Consider the following 21,220-nt stretch of genomic DNA (forward strand, 5'->3'; position numbering starts at 1 on the left):
AGGAAAATCAGCTATTTTTCAAATGGCATTTTAAAAGTATTTTACAAGCATTAAAAGTAAAGGACAGGAGACTTGGAAATCAGGAAAATACTAACATAGCTTACTGACTTAGAAGAACATAATGAAACTTGTTCTTATTACCTCTTTAATCCAATGGCGGTACTCATTAACACCAAAAGTTTTTTTCATCCAAAGTCCATAAATATAGCCTGAAATTCCCTTCAGCACCCATTCGTCAGACCTAAGCAATAAGTCAAAATAAATTTCGTTTAATCACACAAACTCTTTCGACGAGATCAAAGAGAATAATGGGGTAAGTGTAGAATGTAATACCCAGGCTTTAAAAAAAAAAAGTTATTAGCAAATTATGTTTCCCAACATCCTCTGGCTGAGTTGCTCATTCCTTATGCCTGGCTGTGCCTTTAATTATAAGACTTCTTTAGGGATGGACTAGTATAGCTCAGTGGTAGAGTACTTGCCAAGAATGCTCAACGCTTTGGGTCAGCAGAAGGGGAAAATGTGCTCAAGAATCTTATTTCAAAAACAATTTAACATGTTCTAATCTGATAGTGCTACTTCTCTTCTGCTCAACTCTGTTCAGATTATCTGCCTCTGTAGTACCTGCTCATAGTACTTGCTCACTTGCACAGCTCAATTCAAAAGTATATGTTCTGTTGTTACCAATCCCACACATAATTTTCAATGATATTATAAATCCTAAAGTTTATTTACTTACGTTTATTATTTGGTTTCTTCAGAGAGAAGGCAATTGGTACCATTCACTCACCTATGCATTAACATATTCATCCACCCAAACATTTTGCCTACCATGTTCCAGGCACCATGTAATGAAACTATGCCTAATCTTTAGGAAAATTACAAATCAAAAGGCCTGACCCTCTGATCTCTTCCCTCCAGGAAGCAAGAAAAAGAAGTTTTATAGATTTACATATTATGTATAAGATGTTTACAACTAGAAATTACAGTCTTAGGGAAGTTTTGTGTATTCAAATTCATCTCAAGTTAAAAGAAATTTTTTCAGTGCAGATCCTGAACTCAGGGTCTGGGGCATGCTAGGCAAGAGCTCTACAACAAAGCTAAACCTCCTTTCGCTAAAGTAATGGGTATAAAAAGGAAATCACTGTCACATTAATAATGCTATAGAGTTGAATTATTTTGTTTTAAACATTACCTGGAACATTTCCAACTACTTTCAACATTGACATTAGAATTCTAAAGTCAATTTTCTAAAGCCAGGTACTGTGGCACAGCCTGTCATCCTAGCTGCATGGGAGTGTAGACTGCAGTCCAGGCTACAAGCAAGACCCTATTCAAAAAATAGGGCTGAGGGCATGGCTCAAGTGGTAGAGCACTTATTTAGCAAACTGGAGAGTTCAAATCCCAGCAAAAACAAAAAGATAAACAAATTAGCTATAGTTTCCTGTACATTCAAATTTGCATATCTATATTACTCATCTGGCTCTTTATGATACTGCTTTCTCAAAATTCTTACCCTATTTTTATGGTAAATTACAGAATTATACTGATTTTTGAGCTAAAAAAAATTAAGATGAAACTTATCTTCACTACATTTTTTTAGATACATATAGAACAGTATCTTTCACATATTTTTTTACTTAAGATTATCTCGTTAGGTCGTCTAAGCTGGCCTCAAACTTGTGATCTTCCTGCCTCACTGCTGGAATTGCAGACATGCACCACTATACCTGGCTCCAAATATTACCTTTTAAATTAGGTATCGGAAATTATGAACAAAACTCAAGCTTACAATGCAGGAAAAGAAAACAAAATAATCTTTCCTAATTGTTTTCCACAGTAATTGTAAACTCTGAAATTACTCACCAAGACATTCTGGATATGAAACATCCAAAAAATTGCTGGGCCAAGGACTGGGCTAAACACCGCCTTGTCAGTGGTGTCTCGTCTATAATCATGGCACTATGTAGAAGATTTGTGCTGAAATGTAAAAAAGAAAATTAGTTACAATCAACAAATAAACACTCAGTCAAAATATAAGAATCACACTTTTAAAATAATGGAATTTAAGTTGGTTCTAAAAGACAAAAAACCAGACTATTCTCCCAGAGGGCTTCCTAATCTTCTCAAAATTTAGTTGAAACTTTATCATAGTAATTTGTTTATAAAAAGGATCACAATATTTCTCATTGATTTTCATAAAAAATATATAAGGGACTTTTTTGGAGGGTGGGGAGAAAATGGTATATAAGTCAGAAACTGATCCTAATGTTAGGGTCATCTTATTTCAAAAATCTTTTCCTGGGCTGGGTATAGTGATGCATGTCTGCAATCTCAGCACTTAGAGGCTTAAAGTTTAGAGGTCAGTCTGAGCTACATAGGAAGACCCTATCTCAAAAAACCCAAAAAGAACAAATAAAAAATCTTTTCCTAGACTGGAGGCTCAAATGGTAGAACAGCTGCCAAATAAGAGCAAAGCCCTGAGTTCAAACCCCAGTACCACACACACACAAAAAAAGTCCTAATAATAACTATTAACTTTTTGTGTTGCATTATTTACTTTCAAATATATTATCCCATTGTATTTTTCCAAGTACACTCTGAAGAATGCAGAAGCAGTATTTCTGTCTACATCTTATATATCAGAAAATTTAGAAGCAAGAAAGGTAAAACAAATGACTTTGAAACAAACAAACAAAAAACTTGTAAATGTGGAACTTTCCAATGAAGGAAGAAGTGAGGCAAGAAAGAAAGAGGCAAAAAAAAAAAAAAAAAAAAAAAGGGAAGGGAAAGGAAGGGAAGAGAAGACTTTTTCTTTTCTTTTCAATAAATTATTGCTGGTATCAGTAAATTTTTAAAATAATGCTAGCAGAAAAAAAAACCACACTAGTTATCCATGATATGATTTTTTAACGATTTGTTAAATTTATATACAGACTAAAATTAATGTTCTAAATACTAGTATCTGTTAATCCTTGAGGAAGATGAGTTTGAATTAACTTTAAATTTTTCTTCCACTTCTTCTACAATTTAAAAATTTTAAAATGGGGGGTGGGGTGGGAAGGTAGCCCAAACAACGTATACACATGTGAGTAAATGTAAAAATGATAAAATTAAAAAATAAATACGTAAAATTTTGAAAGCACTAGATTTTCTATACAATCAGCCACATCTAAACTAAAAGGAAAAGGTCAAAACGCACCTTAAACCTGACCAGAAAATCAACAAGTTTTCATCAGATAATTATTCTAATTTAGGCATTTCAAATTTGAAGACACACCAACCTAAAAATGCTCATAGAAGCATAAGCAGCCACTTCAACATATGCCTCATCAATGAATACAGTCTTAAAACAGGAGTACGGATAGCGACATGTAAGAATTTCTTCATAAAATTCAAAGACTTCATGAAGGTATGATGTTGTATGTTTAAGCAATGGAAGAAGTTGGGGTAAACAAAAATGAGTAACCTAAAAGTAAAGAACAGAGATCATCTACATGAAAGAGTTAACTTTAATATTTAAATTTCATAAATATTTCAATTATAAATGTTTATGTAAATTCATTTTGTTTTCTTCAAATTTCATTATGCTGAAAGTACCACTGCAAAATTAGTGACTTTTATAGATCATGTTTATAAAGTATTTATTGTACTGAAAAATTAAATTCATAAATTATTGATCTGTGAAATGCTTAAACCTACTGAAAATAGAACTTAGTTTCCAATTAAATTAGCACTTTTTTCCGTTATACATACGTAACAAGAAATAAGTTTCTAAGGATTATTGTAAATCTACCTCTTGTTCATAAACACCTAAACTAGACAATGTCACACATTTTATAGTAATATCTTGGTAAATTTTTGGTGGATTTTTTTGTTTTGGGTTTTTTTTAAAAACCCAGGCAAGTTCTCTACCACTGAGCAACATCCTCTAATTAATTAATACTAATCATAGTATATGTAGACAAAGAACAAATATTGTAGTCTTCCTCTAGTATTTCAAGTACATACTGAAAACTACAAGGAAGCTTACTGGTAGTTAGGAGATAAAAATGCTCACAACAGAAATAGTAATTCTGGTTTTTTTATTAGATTGTATGTGACCTTGATCACACAAATATCACATACTCCTCCTATGATGATTTTATGTCAAATGAATGACTTCAGCAATGACCACTGACAAGAATACCTAGTAAAGTATCATGCAGAGGACTGAATCTGAGGCAATCACTTTGAGTTGGACAAAGTTTGATAGGTGAGGATGAGAAGAGCAAACATTCTCCAGAGTCAAACACAGAAAGAAATATGTTATGATCAGAAAAAATATAAGTAAACTATTCTGAATATATTAAAATTTCAGGTTTTTTTCCACATGGTGCTTCACATTCTAAAAGAAATTCAAGTATGGCCTGACTATAGAGTATATACTGATTTCTGTAGTTAATTCTATTCATTTTTAATGTCATCTTTTTGTTTAATATTTGATTATAAATGTTGTACTCCTATCTCCGGGAACTGGACAAACTGCAAATTCAAAATTAAAGAGCAAGATTTATTCTCACTTCAATACATTCTAACAAAAAGAGAAAAGACTGAGGCATGGTTAGAATTCTGGTCAGCAAACTCATGGATACTTCTTTCCTTCTGAAACAAATCCATTCGAGATTTCACATAATTAAATATGATGTAAACCATCTTCTCTCTAGTGATATTCTTGACAGCTGAGAGATGAGTCATTATTTCATTAGTACCCTAGAAGTGAAAAGGGAAAGGTGAGTATGAGGGGAGAAATTACTTACCTCATGCATATATGGATCTACAAGTATTTCAAAAGGTCCAATGGCTAAGGAGATATTTGATGCTGCTGTGGGAATGGTTAGCATGTAATGGAAGGTCTTCTTCCTCATATCATGGGTATATACTGTTTCTACCAAATCTCCATTGGAAACAGCCACCATTGCAGCATCTACTGTAAATTCTAATTTCCATGTACACAATTCAGAGTATGAATCAACACATGGGAACCAAAATCTAGAAAAAGATTGACAGTATAGAAAATACAATGAAAGTAAACCATACATTGTTTTCCCCATATCTAATTTAACATTTTTAGAAAATACACAAAAAGAAACTAAGTATGTGGCTAATGAAGTTTTCTTTGTGTACCCTGAAAGAATCTGATTCCAAATATTATGTTTCCAGAAATATCATGTAGTACTTCCAGTTAAACCATAAAAATTTAAGTAACTCTTAGTTAAAATAATTTTAACATGTATATTCATATTAGCCTGCTTTTATGTACAAGTCATTTTGGAAACAAAAAAGATTATAATGAAGTGAAAAAGGCTTATAATGAACTTTTATACAACAATTAATACTCACAATCCATAAGTTAAGAAACTGTTTTTCTAGAGTATGTGATACAGTGTATAAATTCAAACTGAGATTCAGGAGGCAGAGGCAGGAGAATCATGAGTTCAAGGGCAGCCTGGGCTACATAGTGAGTTCAGGGCCAGCCTGAGCCACAGAGACACCCTGCCTCAAAAACCAAAGGCTGAAGTATAGCTCAGCAAGCTGAGCATGCACAAGGACCCAGGTTTAGTCGCCAGCACCACCACAACAAAAATTCAAACTGAGTGCTGATAAAACCAGACAGGAAATTTAGTAGTTGATTTATTTATTGCAGTCTTAGGGTTTGAACTCAGGACCTACAACTTGAGCCACTCCACCAGCCCCACCCCCCCGCCCCCTCCCCGTGTGTGTGTGTGTGTGTGTGTGTATGAGACAGGTTTTTTCGAGATGAGGGTCTCGTGAACTATTTGCCTGGGCTAGCTTCAAACTACAATCCTCCTGATCTCTGCCTCATGAGTAGCTAGGATTACAGGTGTGAGTCACCAGCACCCAGATCCAGGAAATTTATTTTTGACTTTCTATCAATTCAGGTCAAGCCTGACCATGTGCCATGGTCAGTACTTGTTACAGAAACACAATCAAGTCTAAGATATTACCCTTGACTTGACTTACAGAAGTTAATAATCTAAGTAAAGTATACATCTTATAAAATACCTCACAGTGAACTATAGAGCTATGGGAATGAACTGCAATTCCACACAAGATGAAGATAAATCTCAATATTGACAATGAACCAAAAAAGCTAAATAGAAAGAGCATAACACATATGATCCTGTTTATATAAAGTTCAAAAATATGTGTAATTAATCTATGGCATTTCAGGAAACAGAATAACTGGACAGGAGACGACTTGGTAGAACCAGTGAATGAAAGCAGGTGGGAAGAAGGTCTCTGTGATGCTGGCAATGTTCTTGTCTTGATCTGAGTGTGAATGTGGGTTTATTCATGTGTAAAAAGCTATTGACCTTTATACTTAAAATTTGTGCAGTTTTCTGTATGTATGTTTTACTTCAATAAAAGTTAAAGAAGACAGCAAGTAAGATAATTATTTCAGAACATCACACTTCAAAGGAAAAGAGGAAGAGGCAAGACCTAAGACTGAGGAGGAATAACTAATAGAATATGATTCTGAAGAGGTGTAGGTTTGGGAAAATCCAGTTCAGACTCCTCATTTTACACTAAATGAATGTACTAATGTATAAAACACACACAGAAAATTAAATTAATTAAAATATAAAAGTTTATAGTCTACCTTGTAGAATTTTGATACCCACAAGAGAAGACATGAGCACCTCTCTCTGCCATACTCCCCTCTACACTGGGAACTACAAAATGAAGACCTCCTTTTGGTTGATCCAAAGAAAAATTAATATGTATCTTCAGGACCTTTAACTCTGTAAGAAATAAATATATGCATCCATTGATATATAAATAACAGTGGTTCATATAAGTACAACAATACTGAATATAAAATGAGAATCGAAATCTGAGCTTCATATTAAAAACACTATGACTTACCTTAGTTTAGGTGTTCCTCATTTTTCCACCTATCCTAATTTAATAGCCTGTCTCCACTGGTGCTCCTACTTCCAATCAATCTAATCAATGCTTGCTGTTTTTTCAGGAACTATTGCTCTCGTCATATATCCTATCCTTTCAACATTTCTGACACTGCACAATGCCTAAAGGAAAAGTATGAGCTAGGGACATAGCTCAGTCATACAGTACTTGCCTAGCATGTGCAAGTGCAAGGCTCTGAGTTCAATCTCCAACCCCCAACTCAAAACTCCCTCAATGGACATTTAGGGCCTTCCAAATTCAATCCCAAACATTTTTTTTAAACTCCTTTTACATTTCCCCCCAAATTATTAATTTTACAAAAGTAGAAGGAAGGAAGGTAGAAGACTACTTGAGAATTAGCATTATTTATTATGTTTCATATTGTATTTGATTTCTATGTAATAAACAGGTGCTGCTTTCATAAGAATTTAGAACACTCATTCTAATTCCTACCCAAATATTATAACTGCCTGAGCATGCAATGATGAACTTCTACATCTGTGCCCTAAATTGGGTAACCCCTTCTCTATGTCCTACTGTTCTCAATATATACAAAAAACAAAACCTTTTACTTTCTTAAATGGTTAATTTTTATAAGGTTAAATAAAGGTAGGAAGAAGTTTTCACATAGTATTTATAAATAGCTGAAGCTTTACAGAAGAAAAATGAAAGTGTTGGAGATGTGGTTTAACGGTGCATTTGCCTACTATGGGTGGGACCCTGGGTTCAATCCCTAGCACCTTTAAAAAAAGAGAGGACTGGACTTGCTTGTTCATGTCTTTAATCACAGCTACTAGGGAGACAGAGACTAAAAACTTAGTAAGACCATCACAGGCACCAGTAGCTCACACCTGTGAAGGAGAGGTTGAGATTGGAAGAGGTTGAGGTTTGAGGCCAGCTGGGACAAATAGTTTGTGACAGCCCATCTCCAAAATAACCAAAGCAAAATGGACTGGAGCCACAGCTCAAGTGGTAGAATATCTGCTTTGCAAATGTGAAGATCTGAGTTCAAACCCGAGTCTCACACACGCGCACACACACACACACACACACAAATCAAAATTAGTGAGACCTCATTTCAACAAATAAAGCTGGTCCTGTCACATGGAAGCATAAATTGGAGGATCACAGTACAGGCCAGGCTATAACTAAAGCAAAAAGGGCTGGGGGCTTGGCTCAAATGGCAGAGCATCTGCCTAGCAAGCATAAGGCTCTGAGCTCAACCCCACAGTACCACAGAGAAAGAGAGAGAGAGAGAGAAAGAGAGAGAGAGAGAGAGAGAGAGAGAGAATATATGAAGATTTAGGGATTTAGGAAGCATTTACTTAAAGTATGTAGAATGAGTACCAAAAAAACCTATATTCTAGCTTGACTCTACCACTAATTAACTAAGTGAACTTAGTCTCACTGGACTTCAGATTATTTGTCTATAAAATGAAGGAACTGAGCCAGGTGATTTTTCACAATCATTCCTGCTGCAAATGCTATCATTCCAAACTGATTTGGTATTGCATAGGCTCTCAAATCTTCACACCTTGTTCTATCCATATGATTTTTAAAAATATCTTTCATTTAAAAAAACAACAGTAAAACAGCTGAGGATGTAGCTCAGTAGTAGGGAGCTTGCAAAGCATACACACAGCCATGGGTTCAATCACCATCATCACAAAACAAACAAACAAAAAGCAGTGAAAGAGTTTCCAACCCCTTCTGTATATTGCAGCTGATTTACAATTTAGACATCATTAATTTTTGTGTAAAAATTTCTGGCCCCTGAATGTAACATAATTTTAATGTTTAGTCAATACATTCTTGGTTCTTTACCGTCAACATGTTTCCATAGCTCTGATGGAACCTTAATGCAAAGTTCTCCATTTCCTGCATCTGGATCAACAGCACTAACAGCAGCTGCATAAGCATTGGAAAAATAATTGAGATTTCTCCTAGAGGGGAAAAAAGCCAACTTTTAATAACAACAAGTCAAGAGTTCACTGAGATTTTTCTTAAATATCACTGGACACCAATTACTTGTAAGCATCACATCTTCTTATACAATTCCTAAGAATACTTTTTAGCCAAGTAACTGGTACTCTACTCAAAAATCTGAATGTATTCAACAAGCTGCACAATTTGACAAAAATGAAGATATCTGAAACTAAGTCAGATTTCCTCAAAATATGGTACTATTTGCCTACACTCCCCAGTATACGACTAGGATTTCCCATTGGATGAATGCAATGCACAGAAGTCCTATGGAAATAAGAAAACTCTGATTTTCTAATTTTATTACATAAAAGTAACTTGCATGTTTATACATGCACATATTTCCCCTCTGAGGTTAGTTAAAGAAATAAGGAAGACAGGAAAAAAAGACAAGGACTAGAGAGAGCAGGAAAACAAGATGAAAGACACAAACACCATCAGTCATGTTCTTGTTGTTCACCTTTACATGTACGATCCTGCCATTAGAATAGCCACAAGGTAAAGTTAGTGACATCTCTCTAGCTCAATAAATTTCTAGTCTAGTTAAAAGTTAAATTTCATATACCTTACAGAATGATTAAAGGAAAAATAAAATGAAGAAAGGCTATGAAAGAATCTTTAAAGCTGTAACTTGACCATCATTTCTATCTGCATCCATCTTTGTACCAATTAAGAAAGATGTAACTATGGCTTTAATAATTATTACGGCTTATAATAACTACAAAACATAAGGTCCTGGAAGTAAACAGGTTTCTCAATATATTTTAACAATTTTTTTTTCTGTTAGATAAACGTATAAAATAAAAGGTATAGAACTTTAGAGCCATCTTAAAAACAATTAACTCTGGGGGAGAGAGGAAAGGGTTGTTTTCCTTTTGTTTTTCCTGCTGCTGAGGATTAAACTCAGATTGAGCTACATTCCCGGCCAATAACCGTTTTAACATACTGCATTAGTCAGGTTTTGTGTTGCTGTGATAAAATACCTGACCTAACTTAAAGAAGGAAAGATGTATTTTGCTCATGGTTTCATCCATCATGGCAGAGAGGGTGTGGCAAGCAGAACATCATGGTGGCCAGGAAGCAGAAAACGGGAATACAGGAAGGAGTCAGAGAAAAACACAGCACCAAGGGCCCACCCCCAATGAGCTAGTCACCCAACCTAGGTCCCACTTCCTAAAGTTTCCAAAGCCTCCAAAACTCACACCACCCATTAGAGACCAAGGCTTTAACATATGTGCCTGTGGAAGACACTTCATATTCAAGCCATCCATACCATCTATTTTCCTATCCTCATTATCATACAATAAAGGTAACTTTTGCCCCCTTTGGTATATAGACCTGTAAGTTTTAACACGTACATTTAACACGTAACCAACACTACCATCAGGGTATAGAATATAATCTTCTGAGACTAGCATCTTCAAACTTCAGCCAAGTTGTTACAAGTACCAATAATCTGTTCCTTTTTACTGCTGAGTAGCATTACTCAGCATAGACTGCACCACAGTTTGTTTATTCTCTGACCAGCTGAAGGACATTTAGGTAGTTTCAAGCTTTTCACCATTCCAAATAAAGCTGCACAAATATCTGTGTAGAGGTTTTTGTGTAAATGTAAATTTCACTTGTAGTGTAAATACTAAAAGAGTGGGACTGCTGAGCTATACGGTAAACATATACTGAACTTTCTAAGACTCTGCCAATTAGGTTCAGAAAAGATGTATTACCCTGCAGTCTCAATAGTAACACATGAGGGCACCAGTTGTTCCAGTCCTCCCCAGCACTTGGCATACCATCTAATTTTAAAGGCTCTACTTTCTAGCCCTAAGTTCAAGCCCCAGGACCACCAAAAATATTTATTATACATATCCACCCCTCCACACACACTTTATTATCTACAGATTACAATGGCTTTTCAGTAAAATTCCAAGTAAAATTGAAGTTTGAGAACTTTAATCCCTGGCCCCATAGTTATCTGTGAGTTTAAAAAATAATAAGAGGAAGCTGGAGGCAAGAAGGAGGATGAGTGGTCTAATGAGAAAATGTAAGGGAAAATAACATTCAATTAAAGTAAGTTTATGGATATTACGGCAAAGTAAACTGAGATCAATATAATAAAGAACTTTCTAGTATTTATAAATCATGACAGGGATGCTTTAAAATACACTGAGCTTTGCAGAGCTAGAAGCTTTCAACCAGAAGGTGAACTATAAGAAAACTTCCTGCTGGAGTTTAGACTAAATGAGCTCTAATGTCCCTCTAGCTCTATGAAAACTTAATTTAAAGGAATAGTACTAAAACCACTGTCAGTGAAGCATTGTGGCATATATTACTTTGTCATAATCAATATGGCAATTAACAATTTCTAGTGTATGGTTTTTAATTTTAATTTTTTGAGATGAAGTCTGTGTTGCCCAGCATAGCCTTGAACTCCTGGCCTCAAGTAAGTCTCCTGCTCTAGCCTTCTGAGTTGCTAGGACTATAGGCATAAGCCACCATGCCTGGCTCTATTATATGATTTTAATAAAACACTCAAAAAGCTCTGTGTAAGGCCAGGCATGGCAGTGTACACCTGTAATTCCAGCACTTAGGAGGTCGAGGCAGGAGGATCTCAATTTCAAGGTTAACCTGGGTTTTATGGCAAGACCTGTCTCAAAAAAAAATTTTTTTAAATAAAAAAAACCCAAAAAACCCAGCAATCTTTAACAATCACTGTAATTGAATGGCCACTTTACTCATACACTAAGATAGTTTCATTTCCATTGCCACTCCTAGGTACAAAGGAAGATAAGCCCTAGAGGTTAAGGTGATTCTTAAGAGTTTGGGGAGATTGAGACAACAAGCAAAATCAACACAGGGAAAGGAAGAAACAAAGGAGAAAGAGAGATGCTAGCCACTGTTGGCTACCCATCCACAGAAAGTTCCTTTGGCAAAGTCTACATTTATTTTATAACTAAAAAGAGAGAAGAGTAACAAAGAAGCAGACAAAATAAAAAAAAAAAAAACCCAAACTCTCAAATATCAAAAAGCCACAGTTCCTACATAGGCAAATATAACATGTAAGATTCAAACATAAAATCAAGTGTGATGGCACATGAATATAATCCCAGCATTCTGGAAGCTAAGGCCAGTCTAGGCCATGTAGCAAGACCCTGTCTGAACACACACACACACACACACACACACACACACACACACACAAAATATTCAAACACAAAACATTTTGAGAGACATCGTGCTAAAATTTATTGGGGAACAATAAACAAAAAAAAAAGGAAGAGAAACCTATAAATAACCAATATGTATTTTTTAAAATTAATTGTTAGAGGTAGGCTAGCAAGTCAGCAAACACTTAACTAGATTAAATAGAAATGCCTTTATCATCAAAATGTTTCATCTCACATCTCCCTACAGTTCAAAGTGTTGAATCTCAACCAATGCTAAGTTCATTTTATCAAAATTGAAGGGCCTGCAACTTTAAGACTAATAAGAAAATGTGATGAAGTAGTACATTACTTTTGTGTTAAGACATTTACATGTATTAAAGATCAAATCTTATCACTATATTTGAACATTGAAAATTATTTTGGAAACCAGAAAGATAACAGAAATGTCTAAGAACATGCTTAAGACTTTACCTTTCCCAAAGTTCTTTTTAAAAAAACTAGTGCCATCCACAGACATATTTTTCACACTCAACTGCCAAGAAAGTAGTATTTCTTCTGTATGTTTTCTGAATCTTATAAACAATAGTGTTCCCTCCCCTGTTTGTTATGGCAACAAGAAACATCAGAAGCAAACCTACAGTTTTTCTCTAAGAAGTGGGCAGTAACTTAATGGTGTGTACTCACCCAACTATATTTGTTTACACTTCACAATAAATATACCAGTTACTTTAAAAAACTTTTGTCTATTGCAAATCCCTTTTTGAATAAATCAGAATATAGATAAACACTAGTTAAAAAATAGCAAATACCATTTCTCTAAAGAATGATCAAGATTCTAGAAGGAGACTGAGAAGCAAGGGTAGTTACTAGCCAAGCATTTACTAAGTGACTATGGTCACAGTCTCCACTTGTAGCTAGAAGAAAAATTTTAAATATATTCTACATTTCCTAATTTCCTAACCTACCCTTTGAAACAATTTTTCTTTGTAATTTCCATTTCCTTACTTGTAACACTAAAAGTGATGAGGCATGGTCTGTATCACTGGAGAAAAAATTCAGGAAGTACCTTCAAAATAAACATCCAAGTAAAGCTTGCTTCCTTCACAGACTACAATTAGGATGCCCACTGTTCTGTCTTTGCACTGTAACAGATCATCTTCTTTGATCCTAGGCAGCAACAAGAAATTGCTGGTAAAGCAAATATGCAAATACCATGTTTGGTGACTGGCTTTTTACCCTATCATCAAATGTAGATGATCTTTTAATGAGTCTTTTTAAGTCAGTTCTACATGTGGCTGTAAAAGCAACATAATTCAACATCTCACCTCTGTGAAATGGTAAATTACAGGAGTAATTCAGAATCCCTGGATTATTCCAACTTAATTTTCCTAACTTTTCTGAGTTTAAAAGATTCTAAACCAATGATTATTGAAATAATAAATGTATCTAAAGGTAAGTCTCTTTCAGTCCTTCCAACTCCTTGTATCAGTGGTTCTCAAGCGTCAGCTCATATCAGAACCACCAGGAAGGCTTGTTAAAGTACAAATTACAAGCTGGGTGCTGACAGCTCATGCTTGTAATCCTAACTACTTGGGAGGTTGAGATCAGGAAGACTGCAATTCCAGGCCAGCTTGGGCAAATTTAGTTCACCAAACTCCATCTCCAAAATAACGAGAGCAAAATGACGGAGTGGATGTTAGATTCAAGCAAGGGAAGTGTGAAAATGTGAGTTCAAACTCCAACTCCAGTCCCACCAAAAAAAAAAAAAAAAAAAAAAAGAAAGAAAGAAAAAGCAAAAATTGTAGGATCCTATCTGGTTACTGATTCAGAAGGTCTGGAGTAATGCTTGGGAATTTATAGTTCCAATAAGGTCCTAGCTGCTGATCTGGGAACCAACTTTGAGAACTGTTGCCTTAAAGTAAGATTATATATACACTCAACACTAGTTAAAATACCATCTTGACTAAAAACAGTTTACAATCAGGTTTTGGCATCCTTCTCCAAAACAGTGAGTATCACAGAAGATATAATGCTCTCAAAGCTCTGAAAAATCAAGTGCTCTCAAGTGTAGTTGATAGTATTGGACCTAATATAGTTTACAATAGTAAAAAATATTTTATAGAATATTTAAAGCAGTCTCAGATCTAAAGATGATGATGACCATACAACCCATTGAAAATTACTTTTACTATTTATAATTGTTAAAAAAATTTACTAGAAGTTCCCACATAATATACTTGCAGACTGCAGTATGGGAGCTGGGCTCCAGTGGCTCACCCATGTAATCCTAGCTACTCAGGAGGCAGAGATCAGGAAGATTGCAGTTCGAAGCCAGCCCAGGCAAATAACTGGAGAGATCCTTTCTTGAAAATACCCAACACAAAGAAGAACTGGCAGCGTGGCTCAAGCAGTAGAGCACCTGCCTAGCAACCATGAGGCCCTGAGCTCAAATCCAAGTGCCACCAAAAAGACTACAGTGTGGGGCTGCAGTTGTGGCTCAAGTGGTAAAGTGCTTGGGTAGCAAGTGCAAGATCTGACTTTAAAATCCAGAGAATGCAGTATGAAGAAGTTACTAAGTTACTATATTGTACAGAATTAGCCAAATCGCTTGAACCAAATGTGCATAGTAGTAAAAGTAACAGCAATCCTAAATATAAGAATCCAGAGTCTAATAAAATGTGGAAATTTTGCTGAGAAACATTAATCCAATCATTACAAACAACAAAAAAAGATTCATAGATATTAACTACCAAGCCATGGGATTCCATTCCTCTTCAAGGAGGCAGAATCAAAAAACCCCAGATGGCTTATAACCGGGACCAACAACTGACATGGACCAATGATTAAGATAATGGCTCTATATCCTCATAATGGAGCACACAAACCTAGGTCACAACAGCCTTGAGGGTGTATAATGACTGCTACAAGACTTTCCACTGGAAGCATTAAACTGGAAGGACAAAAAGGATTAAATGCTAAGGTGCCTGCCCTCATCATCCCAAAAGCATAGGTCCTTGATTTCCCACAGCTGGGCAGCCACTGCCTAGTCACCAAACCTTTTGAGGAAGGACATGAGGGGACTACCTTGATTCCAAGCCATTTAGTAACCCCATCCCTAACTGGCTTATAGAAACCCCAAGCCCGAACAATTCTGAGGTAGTCCACCCTTATTCAAACTGCATACCCCAAATCACCCTTCCACACTGCCCTTCAGAAGCATATGATCATTTCTAATAAAAGTCTCTTTCCTTTCACAAAGTCCCTTTCTCTGTAATAAAATAAGTAAATAAAGTATATAACTTACTGTTTTGATTCACTGTGACACACTTCTAAGGTTGGATCATTATAAATAAAAGCAGCCTCTAAATCATTAATCCTTACTCGGTATATCCTACATTGTTTGCTGTTCAACTTGATTCTATTCAAGTTTGCAACTGTAGGAAATATAGTCAGCTCCACAAATCCCTGTAAAAATAAAGAATAACACTCCATTATAAAGATTGGCATGATCCAGTGCCAGTAGCTCATAGCTACTCAGGAGGCAGAGATCAAGAAGATCACAGTTCAAAGCCAGCCCGAGAAATAGTTCTTGGGACCCTGTCTCAAAATAACTCATCAACAAAAAGGCTGGTGGAACTCAAGTTGGAGGCTCTGAGTTTAAACCCCAGTAGTGAAAAAAAAAAAAAAAAGATCGGTATGCTTCAGAATATATTTATTTGATTTTTACTACTTATACATATACTACAGTCCAGAGATAAAAATCCCAGGTTGATAAATACACACAAGTACTCCCCAAGTATCTTAATTTCTAACATACTTGTACTGTTGACTGAATGGGTGTGAATTATGTACACTTTACTATCTGCACTATCTGTGAAGATTAAGCCGCCTGTTCGAAGAAATTCAAAATGACTTACCACTCTCAAATAAAAAATTTCTAGACAGATTGGAACCCAAACTGTGAAGAGGAAGAAGAAAATGACAGAGAATCAAAGCCAGGGAGTTGATGAATAAAAGAACATGGACGAAATAAATGGGTAAAAAAAATTACACTATGGAAGCTAACAACTGTGAGTCTCTGCTCATAGGAGCTAAATCAGGACTTGAGGAACAGCAAGTGGTACAAGAGAAACTAGGCAGGTATGATCAGCAGATCCTTCAAAGTACTGAATGATTTCCTGCCAAGTAGTCCACAAGTCATGTACAGTTCTAACATGTTCACTGTGAGGTGTGCAATCTATCTGCAGTATACCCAAGATAACTGACCCTAACTAACCTCATGTTTAAACAACTGGGTAAGAAAGAGAGATGAAACATGGTATATATGTCCAGTGAATTTACATGAAATACATAAGAGCACAAAACAGTAACATTTCAGGAGCTGCAAAGTGACCAGGAAAATTCCAAAAGTTACAAAAGGTATATTTAAGATGAAATTCAAGCAGTCACAATAGAATATTAAATTATAATGGTTATTACTGTGTGCCAGACATTATACGGATACTTTCAAATGTGTTCTTTAATCCTAGTATTGATTGAGAGAAAGAGTTACTTTACACTTTTTACAGAGACATTCTAAGAGATAAGAACTACTGGAAAGTATTTTTTTTTACAGTGTACGCTTTTTACAGATGCACTAAAAAAAAATTAAGACACTCTCATTAACAAATGGAAAGCTGAGACTCAGGCACATTTAAATGATCTCATTTGATTCTCACTATTCCTTAATGCCTCTATGGAATGGGTTTTAAATAATGTGCAAGAATGTTTTTTGGATAAACTTCAGTTCAGTTGCTCAAAACTCTTAAATTCTTTAGCCCCCTATGTTCACTATTCTCAAATTTGAGAAGAGCCATACACCCTTAAATTACACTATGTGCACAGATCCTTGCAATAACAACAGAAAGAGCAAAGGCAAATATTGTTGATGAAAGCTTTGAATTTAAAGTTAAAATCTGTGAGCAGGTGTAACAGCAAGATCAAAATTCTCTTAAATTAGTGTACCAATCATCCAACGACCACGCTAAATAAATGAGCCTGGAGCAGTTCAAAGCCCCAGCAAGTAGAACCAAGACAATACCAAAAATGAATGAGCTCACCAGTAATTCCAGCACTCACAAGATTGAGTCAGAGGCCAACTTGGGCTATATAGCAAGACTGTCCCGAAAAACAAAACAAAATAAATTAATGCAATCAACAGTTAGGTCCTTTGGACCTAAGAACAGGATTTGATTTTCTAAACTAAGGCTAATAATTTTTATAAAGTAGGGGGCACATGCCTGTAATCCAAGCATTATGGCTGAGGCAAGAGGATTTTGAATTCAAGGCCAGCCTAAGTTATATAGCAAGACCCTATCTCAATAAAACAAAAATAAATAAACATGAAAGAGCAAAGGGAGTATACTTGAGGAAGAAAAGGAAAGCCCAGTCCCCTGACACTACCTACAGCCCTAACCTGCTTACAACATTCAGACCCATTAACCTCTGTAAACCTCCAATTCAGCATCCTTGGCCACTGGAATAACTGCAGGTCTCCCAGGTCTTTTAATCTCTCATACTTACCACTTCCTTGCTGTTTGATCTCTGACCACCATTTCACCACTAACTATCCTTTTTTTAATCTTTTAGAAAACTGCTTTTTTTTTAAGCAGTACTGGGACTTCAACTCAGGGCCTTCACCTAGTGCCACTCTGCCAGTCCTTTTTGTGATGGGTATCAAGAAAGAGCCTCACCAACTATTTGCCTGGCTGGCTTCGAACTGCAATCCTCCTGATATCTGCTTCCTGAGTAGCTAGGATTACAGGCGTAAGCCACTGGCACCCAGCCTAGAAAAGTGCTTTTTAAATCTTCTATTCTTAAATGAAAGGTCTCCTGAATCCTCCTAGTTAAACAAGAAGTTACTTATCCTCTGATTTACTGTAAAGTAGGGTGCAGGAAAACAGGCATTTTCAATGCTACTTCTACACTGTTGATAGAGCCTAAAAGAGCCAGGACAGTATAGGTCATAGTTAAATGAATGTGTTCTGGGGGTTAACTCCCTGTATTCAAATCCCAGATCACCACTTATTAACTGTATCAACTTGGGCTAGTTACTCTAGCTCTGTAATAAGGTTTCCTTATCTGTGAAACAAGAATGACACTATCTACCTTTCAGCACTATTATTACAACTAAGCAATTTACTATAAGGAATGCACTTAAAATCTAGTTGAGGGTAGGACAAGGGGTGTGGTTCAGTGGTAGAATGCCTGCCTAGCATGTATAAAGCCTTGGGTTTAATCCCTAGCACTACAAACAAAAACAAATTGTAGTTGGTGTCTGGCATCTGACTAATATGTAAGTTAGTATTAGTCTTTTTCTTCTGTACTCATGTTTGTTATACAGGCACATCATTCTCTGTGCCTTTTCATTAAATCCCCCAACATTCACTGAATGCTCATACCCTTCTAAGTCACTTGACTACAGGTGGATTCTTTTAATAACACTGCCATCAAGTTCCTTAACCTCTATTCGTACAATTCTTACTTCCAGTCCAGGACAATCAAAATCACATTCTGAAAGATACCTCATCACTGATGCTGACATTATAAACTTGGAAGTCCACAATGCCTATTCTGGTAGTTCTCTCCCAATCATTCTATTCAATTATGTGGAAACCCTCTACTCCTTGATTGTCCAGTTTCTCTAGGCCCACAAGCATGTTTAAATGAGTGGGCACAACCATCACAAAAGCCATAGAGACAGACTTGTGTGTAAACAGCACATTTTTAGTGTTTTAGCTTTTTGAGATGGGATCTCTCTGTGTTGCCCAGGCTAGTCTCTACCACCTCGGCTCAAGTACTCTTTCCACTACAGTCTATGGAATGCTGAGATTATGGATTACTGTACCCAGCTTAAATATAGCGTCTTAGCCACAGGGGAGCTCAGGCAATGGCTCACTGATTGCTGGGTCCTAAACAGCTTATGATGGTATTGCTCAATATAAACAGAAAAATTTTAGTTCTAGCGGGCAGAAACTTGATTCCAGCTGTAGTAGCGGGGATTATTTTAACTAGTTCCTAGAGCTAAGCCAGTTCACAGTCCCAGAGGCAGCCCTTTGAGTGAATGGGAAGCCAAGTTCCTATCACATGGCCTCTGGAGTTTATCTTCTGAGCCTACCCAGAGGGACCTGCAGAGAAAAGAAAATATCATCTTTGTTCTGAACTGACATAATACCTGAAGTCCCAAAATATTGCTATAGTCCACTAGAGACTTGGAGTCTTTGGAAGTCAAGAAATAAGAGGAATCACAGGCCAAATATACCAGAGTAGGACTACTGCTTACTTCCTCAGTCTTACAATACTATATATTTTAGTAACTGACAAATACCCATACTGGGTCCTGGTCCAAAAGAATAGGAAGGGTTAAGTGGACATCTTTGGACTACCAATTTCTCTGTTCCAAGGTAGCATACCAAAGCAACTAGACATCCCTGTGGAATTGCAGACATCAGTTCCACAAACAATATGAAACAGATTGCAGGTAGGCAGTCGCTTCATTCTTCTCTTGGTACTTTTTCTACTTTTTTCCTTACTAAAGTTACTTAACCTCTATTTTTTCAGTTAACTCATTTATAAATTTAGTACTAAAATATAATCTACCTCATAGGCTATTGTGACGATTCAGTGAGTTAATACACATACATTTTAGAATAGTATGTTGCATACATCAAGAACTCAATGTTCACTAAAATTCAATCGTGTCAACTTTTTCTTTTCCATAGTCATTAATGCTTTCTTCGTTGAGGGTTTCATCATTTCTCCCTAGATTACTACAGTAATCTCTTAAATACACTCCTTCATTCTCATACTTTCCCTACATAATTCATACAACATAATACTCCTCCAAAGTATCCTACCACAAGATATAAGAAATATAATGACCTGTGAGAAATACTGCAAGATAAATTCCAATCTTTACAAATCTAAAATCCTATGATTTATTTTGTCTCAAAAATGGAAGTTATAAAATTCTATGGCTGTTACATAAAGATTATAGTTTCCTATCTTTATAGTTAATCCTAAACAAATATATCTGTATGGGTACCAGTATGATGGGAAAATTGATACCATCATTCAAGGAAAAGCAGCTCTAAGTTTTTAGTCTACATAATACAAGTACCTCTGAGAGAGTAAGTTCTCAGGCTTTCAATGATTTTGCTATAATGGGTTGTATCAGCAATCCATACAGATGAATGGTGGGTGGGGGGGGCGGTTTGTTACTGGAATACGCTATCTAAAACTTTACCATAAAGCCGTATCACTTAAAACAGGTCGCCAAGAATCAGAAAACAAGTGGTCTCTTAGAAGTCAACTCAAGCCCATAAAAAGTACTAATCTTAATATTTGCATGGGAGAAATCTCACTATGAATTTATTCTTGCTCCAAGCAATTTTTTGTTTGTTGTAGTGTTAGGGATTGAGTAAATGGTCTTCTGCAGGCAAACCATCAATCTCATTAGGTTACACCTCCAGTACCTGTTTCAAGCACAATTCTAAAGTGCTTCATTATACAGGCATCCTATTCCACAACAGATAAGACAGAACATTTTAATAATGAAAGGAAAAAAGGAAGGAAGAATTGAGCAGGCAACAGACCTCAATTCTCACTCTCATCTACTCCTGAAACACCATTATCTGGAAGATAATTCTGGAAGTTATCCAGATAAATAATAAAGTAGACTTTATTATTAAATAAATAAATAGTAGACTTACTACCACTTATTGCTATTGAGAATAAACTCACCACAACAGATTTTCTCTGGAAGTTTATGTTGTTGATGCAGACGACCTGATGGGTTGTATATGAAAAAATATAAAGAAAAAAATTATTTACATTATTATAAGAAAGCTTAACTCTATCCAAGTCCAAATACGCAGCTTAAAAATCACCCATCAACCTTTCCAAACCCTACAACCCGAGATAATTTGCATGTTTTAAATCGAGCAACAAACAAGAAAACAGGCTTGTCTGGGTAAGAAAGGCAGTAACAGTACTTTAAGAAAGGTTTATTAACCTACAAACAAGAAAACAGGCTTGTCTGGGTAAGAAAGGCAGTAACAGTACTT

At 35.8% G+C, this 21,220-nt stretch overlaps 1 protein-coding gene across 3 annotated transcripts in view; it reads right to left on the minus strand.

The window, feature by feature from the left end:
• The window catches only part of Taf2 (TATA-box binding protein associated factor 2), an 86,501-nt gene that overhangs the window by 64,760 nt on the left and 521 nt on the right, over nucleotides 1-21,220 (minus strand). For 2 of the 3 annotated variants that reach the window (XM_074069124.1, XM_074069122.1), the window contains exons 2-9: nucleotides 20,898-20,951; nucleotides 15,421-15,581; nucleotides 8,794-8,912; nucleotides 6,662-6,803; nucleotides 4,797-5,028; nucleotides 3,282-3,466; nucleotides 1,864-1,977; nucleotides 142-241 (exon numbers count right to left, since the gene is read on the minus strand). In XM_074069124.1, the coding sequence (XP_073925225.1) occupies nucleotides 142-241; nucleotides 1,864-1,977; nucleotides 3,282-3,466; nucleotides 4,797-5,028; nucleotides 6,662-6,803; nucleotides 8,794-8,912; nucleotides 15,421-15,581; nucleotides 20,898-20,951 (1,107 nt within the window). Of the gene's footprint in view, nucleotides 1-141; nucleotides 242-1,863; nucleotides 1,978-3,281; nucleotides 3,467-4,796; nucleotides 5,029-6,661; nucleotides 6,804-8,793; nucleotides 8,913-15,420; nucleotides 15,582-20,897; nucleotides 20,952-21,220 lie in introns of those variants that run through there. The other variant, XM_074069123.1, reaches the window with a different exon arrangement.

Source organism: Castor canadensis, chromosome 3 (genome assembly GCF_047511655.1).
Source record: "Castor canadensis chromosome 3, mCasCan1.hap1v2, whole genome shotgun sequence".
NCBI classification, from domain to species: domain Eukaryota; kingdom Metazoa; phylum Chordata; class Mammalia; order Rodentia; family Castoridae; genus Castor; species Castor canadensis.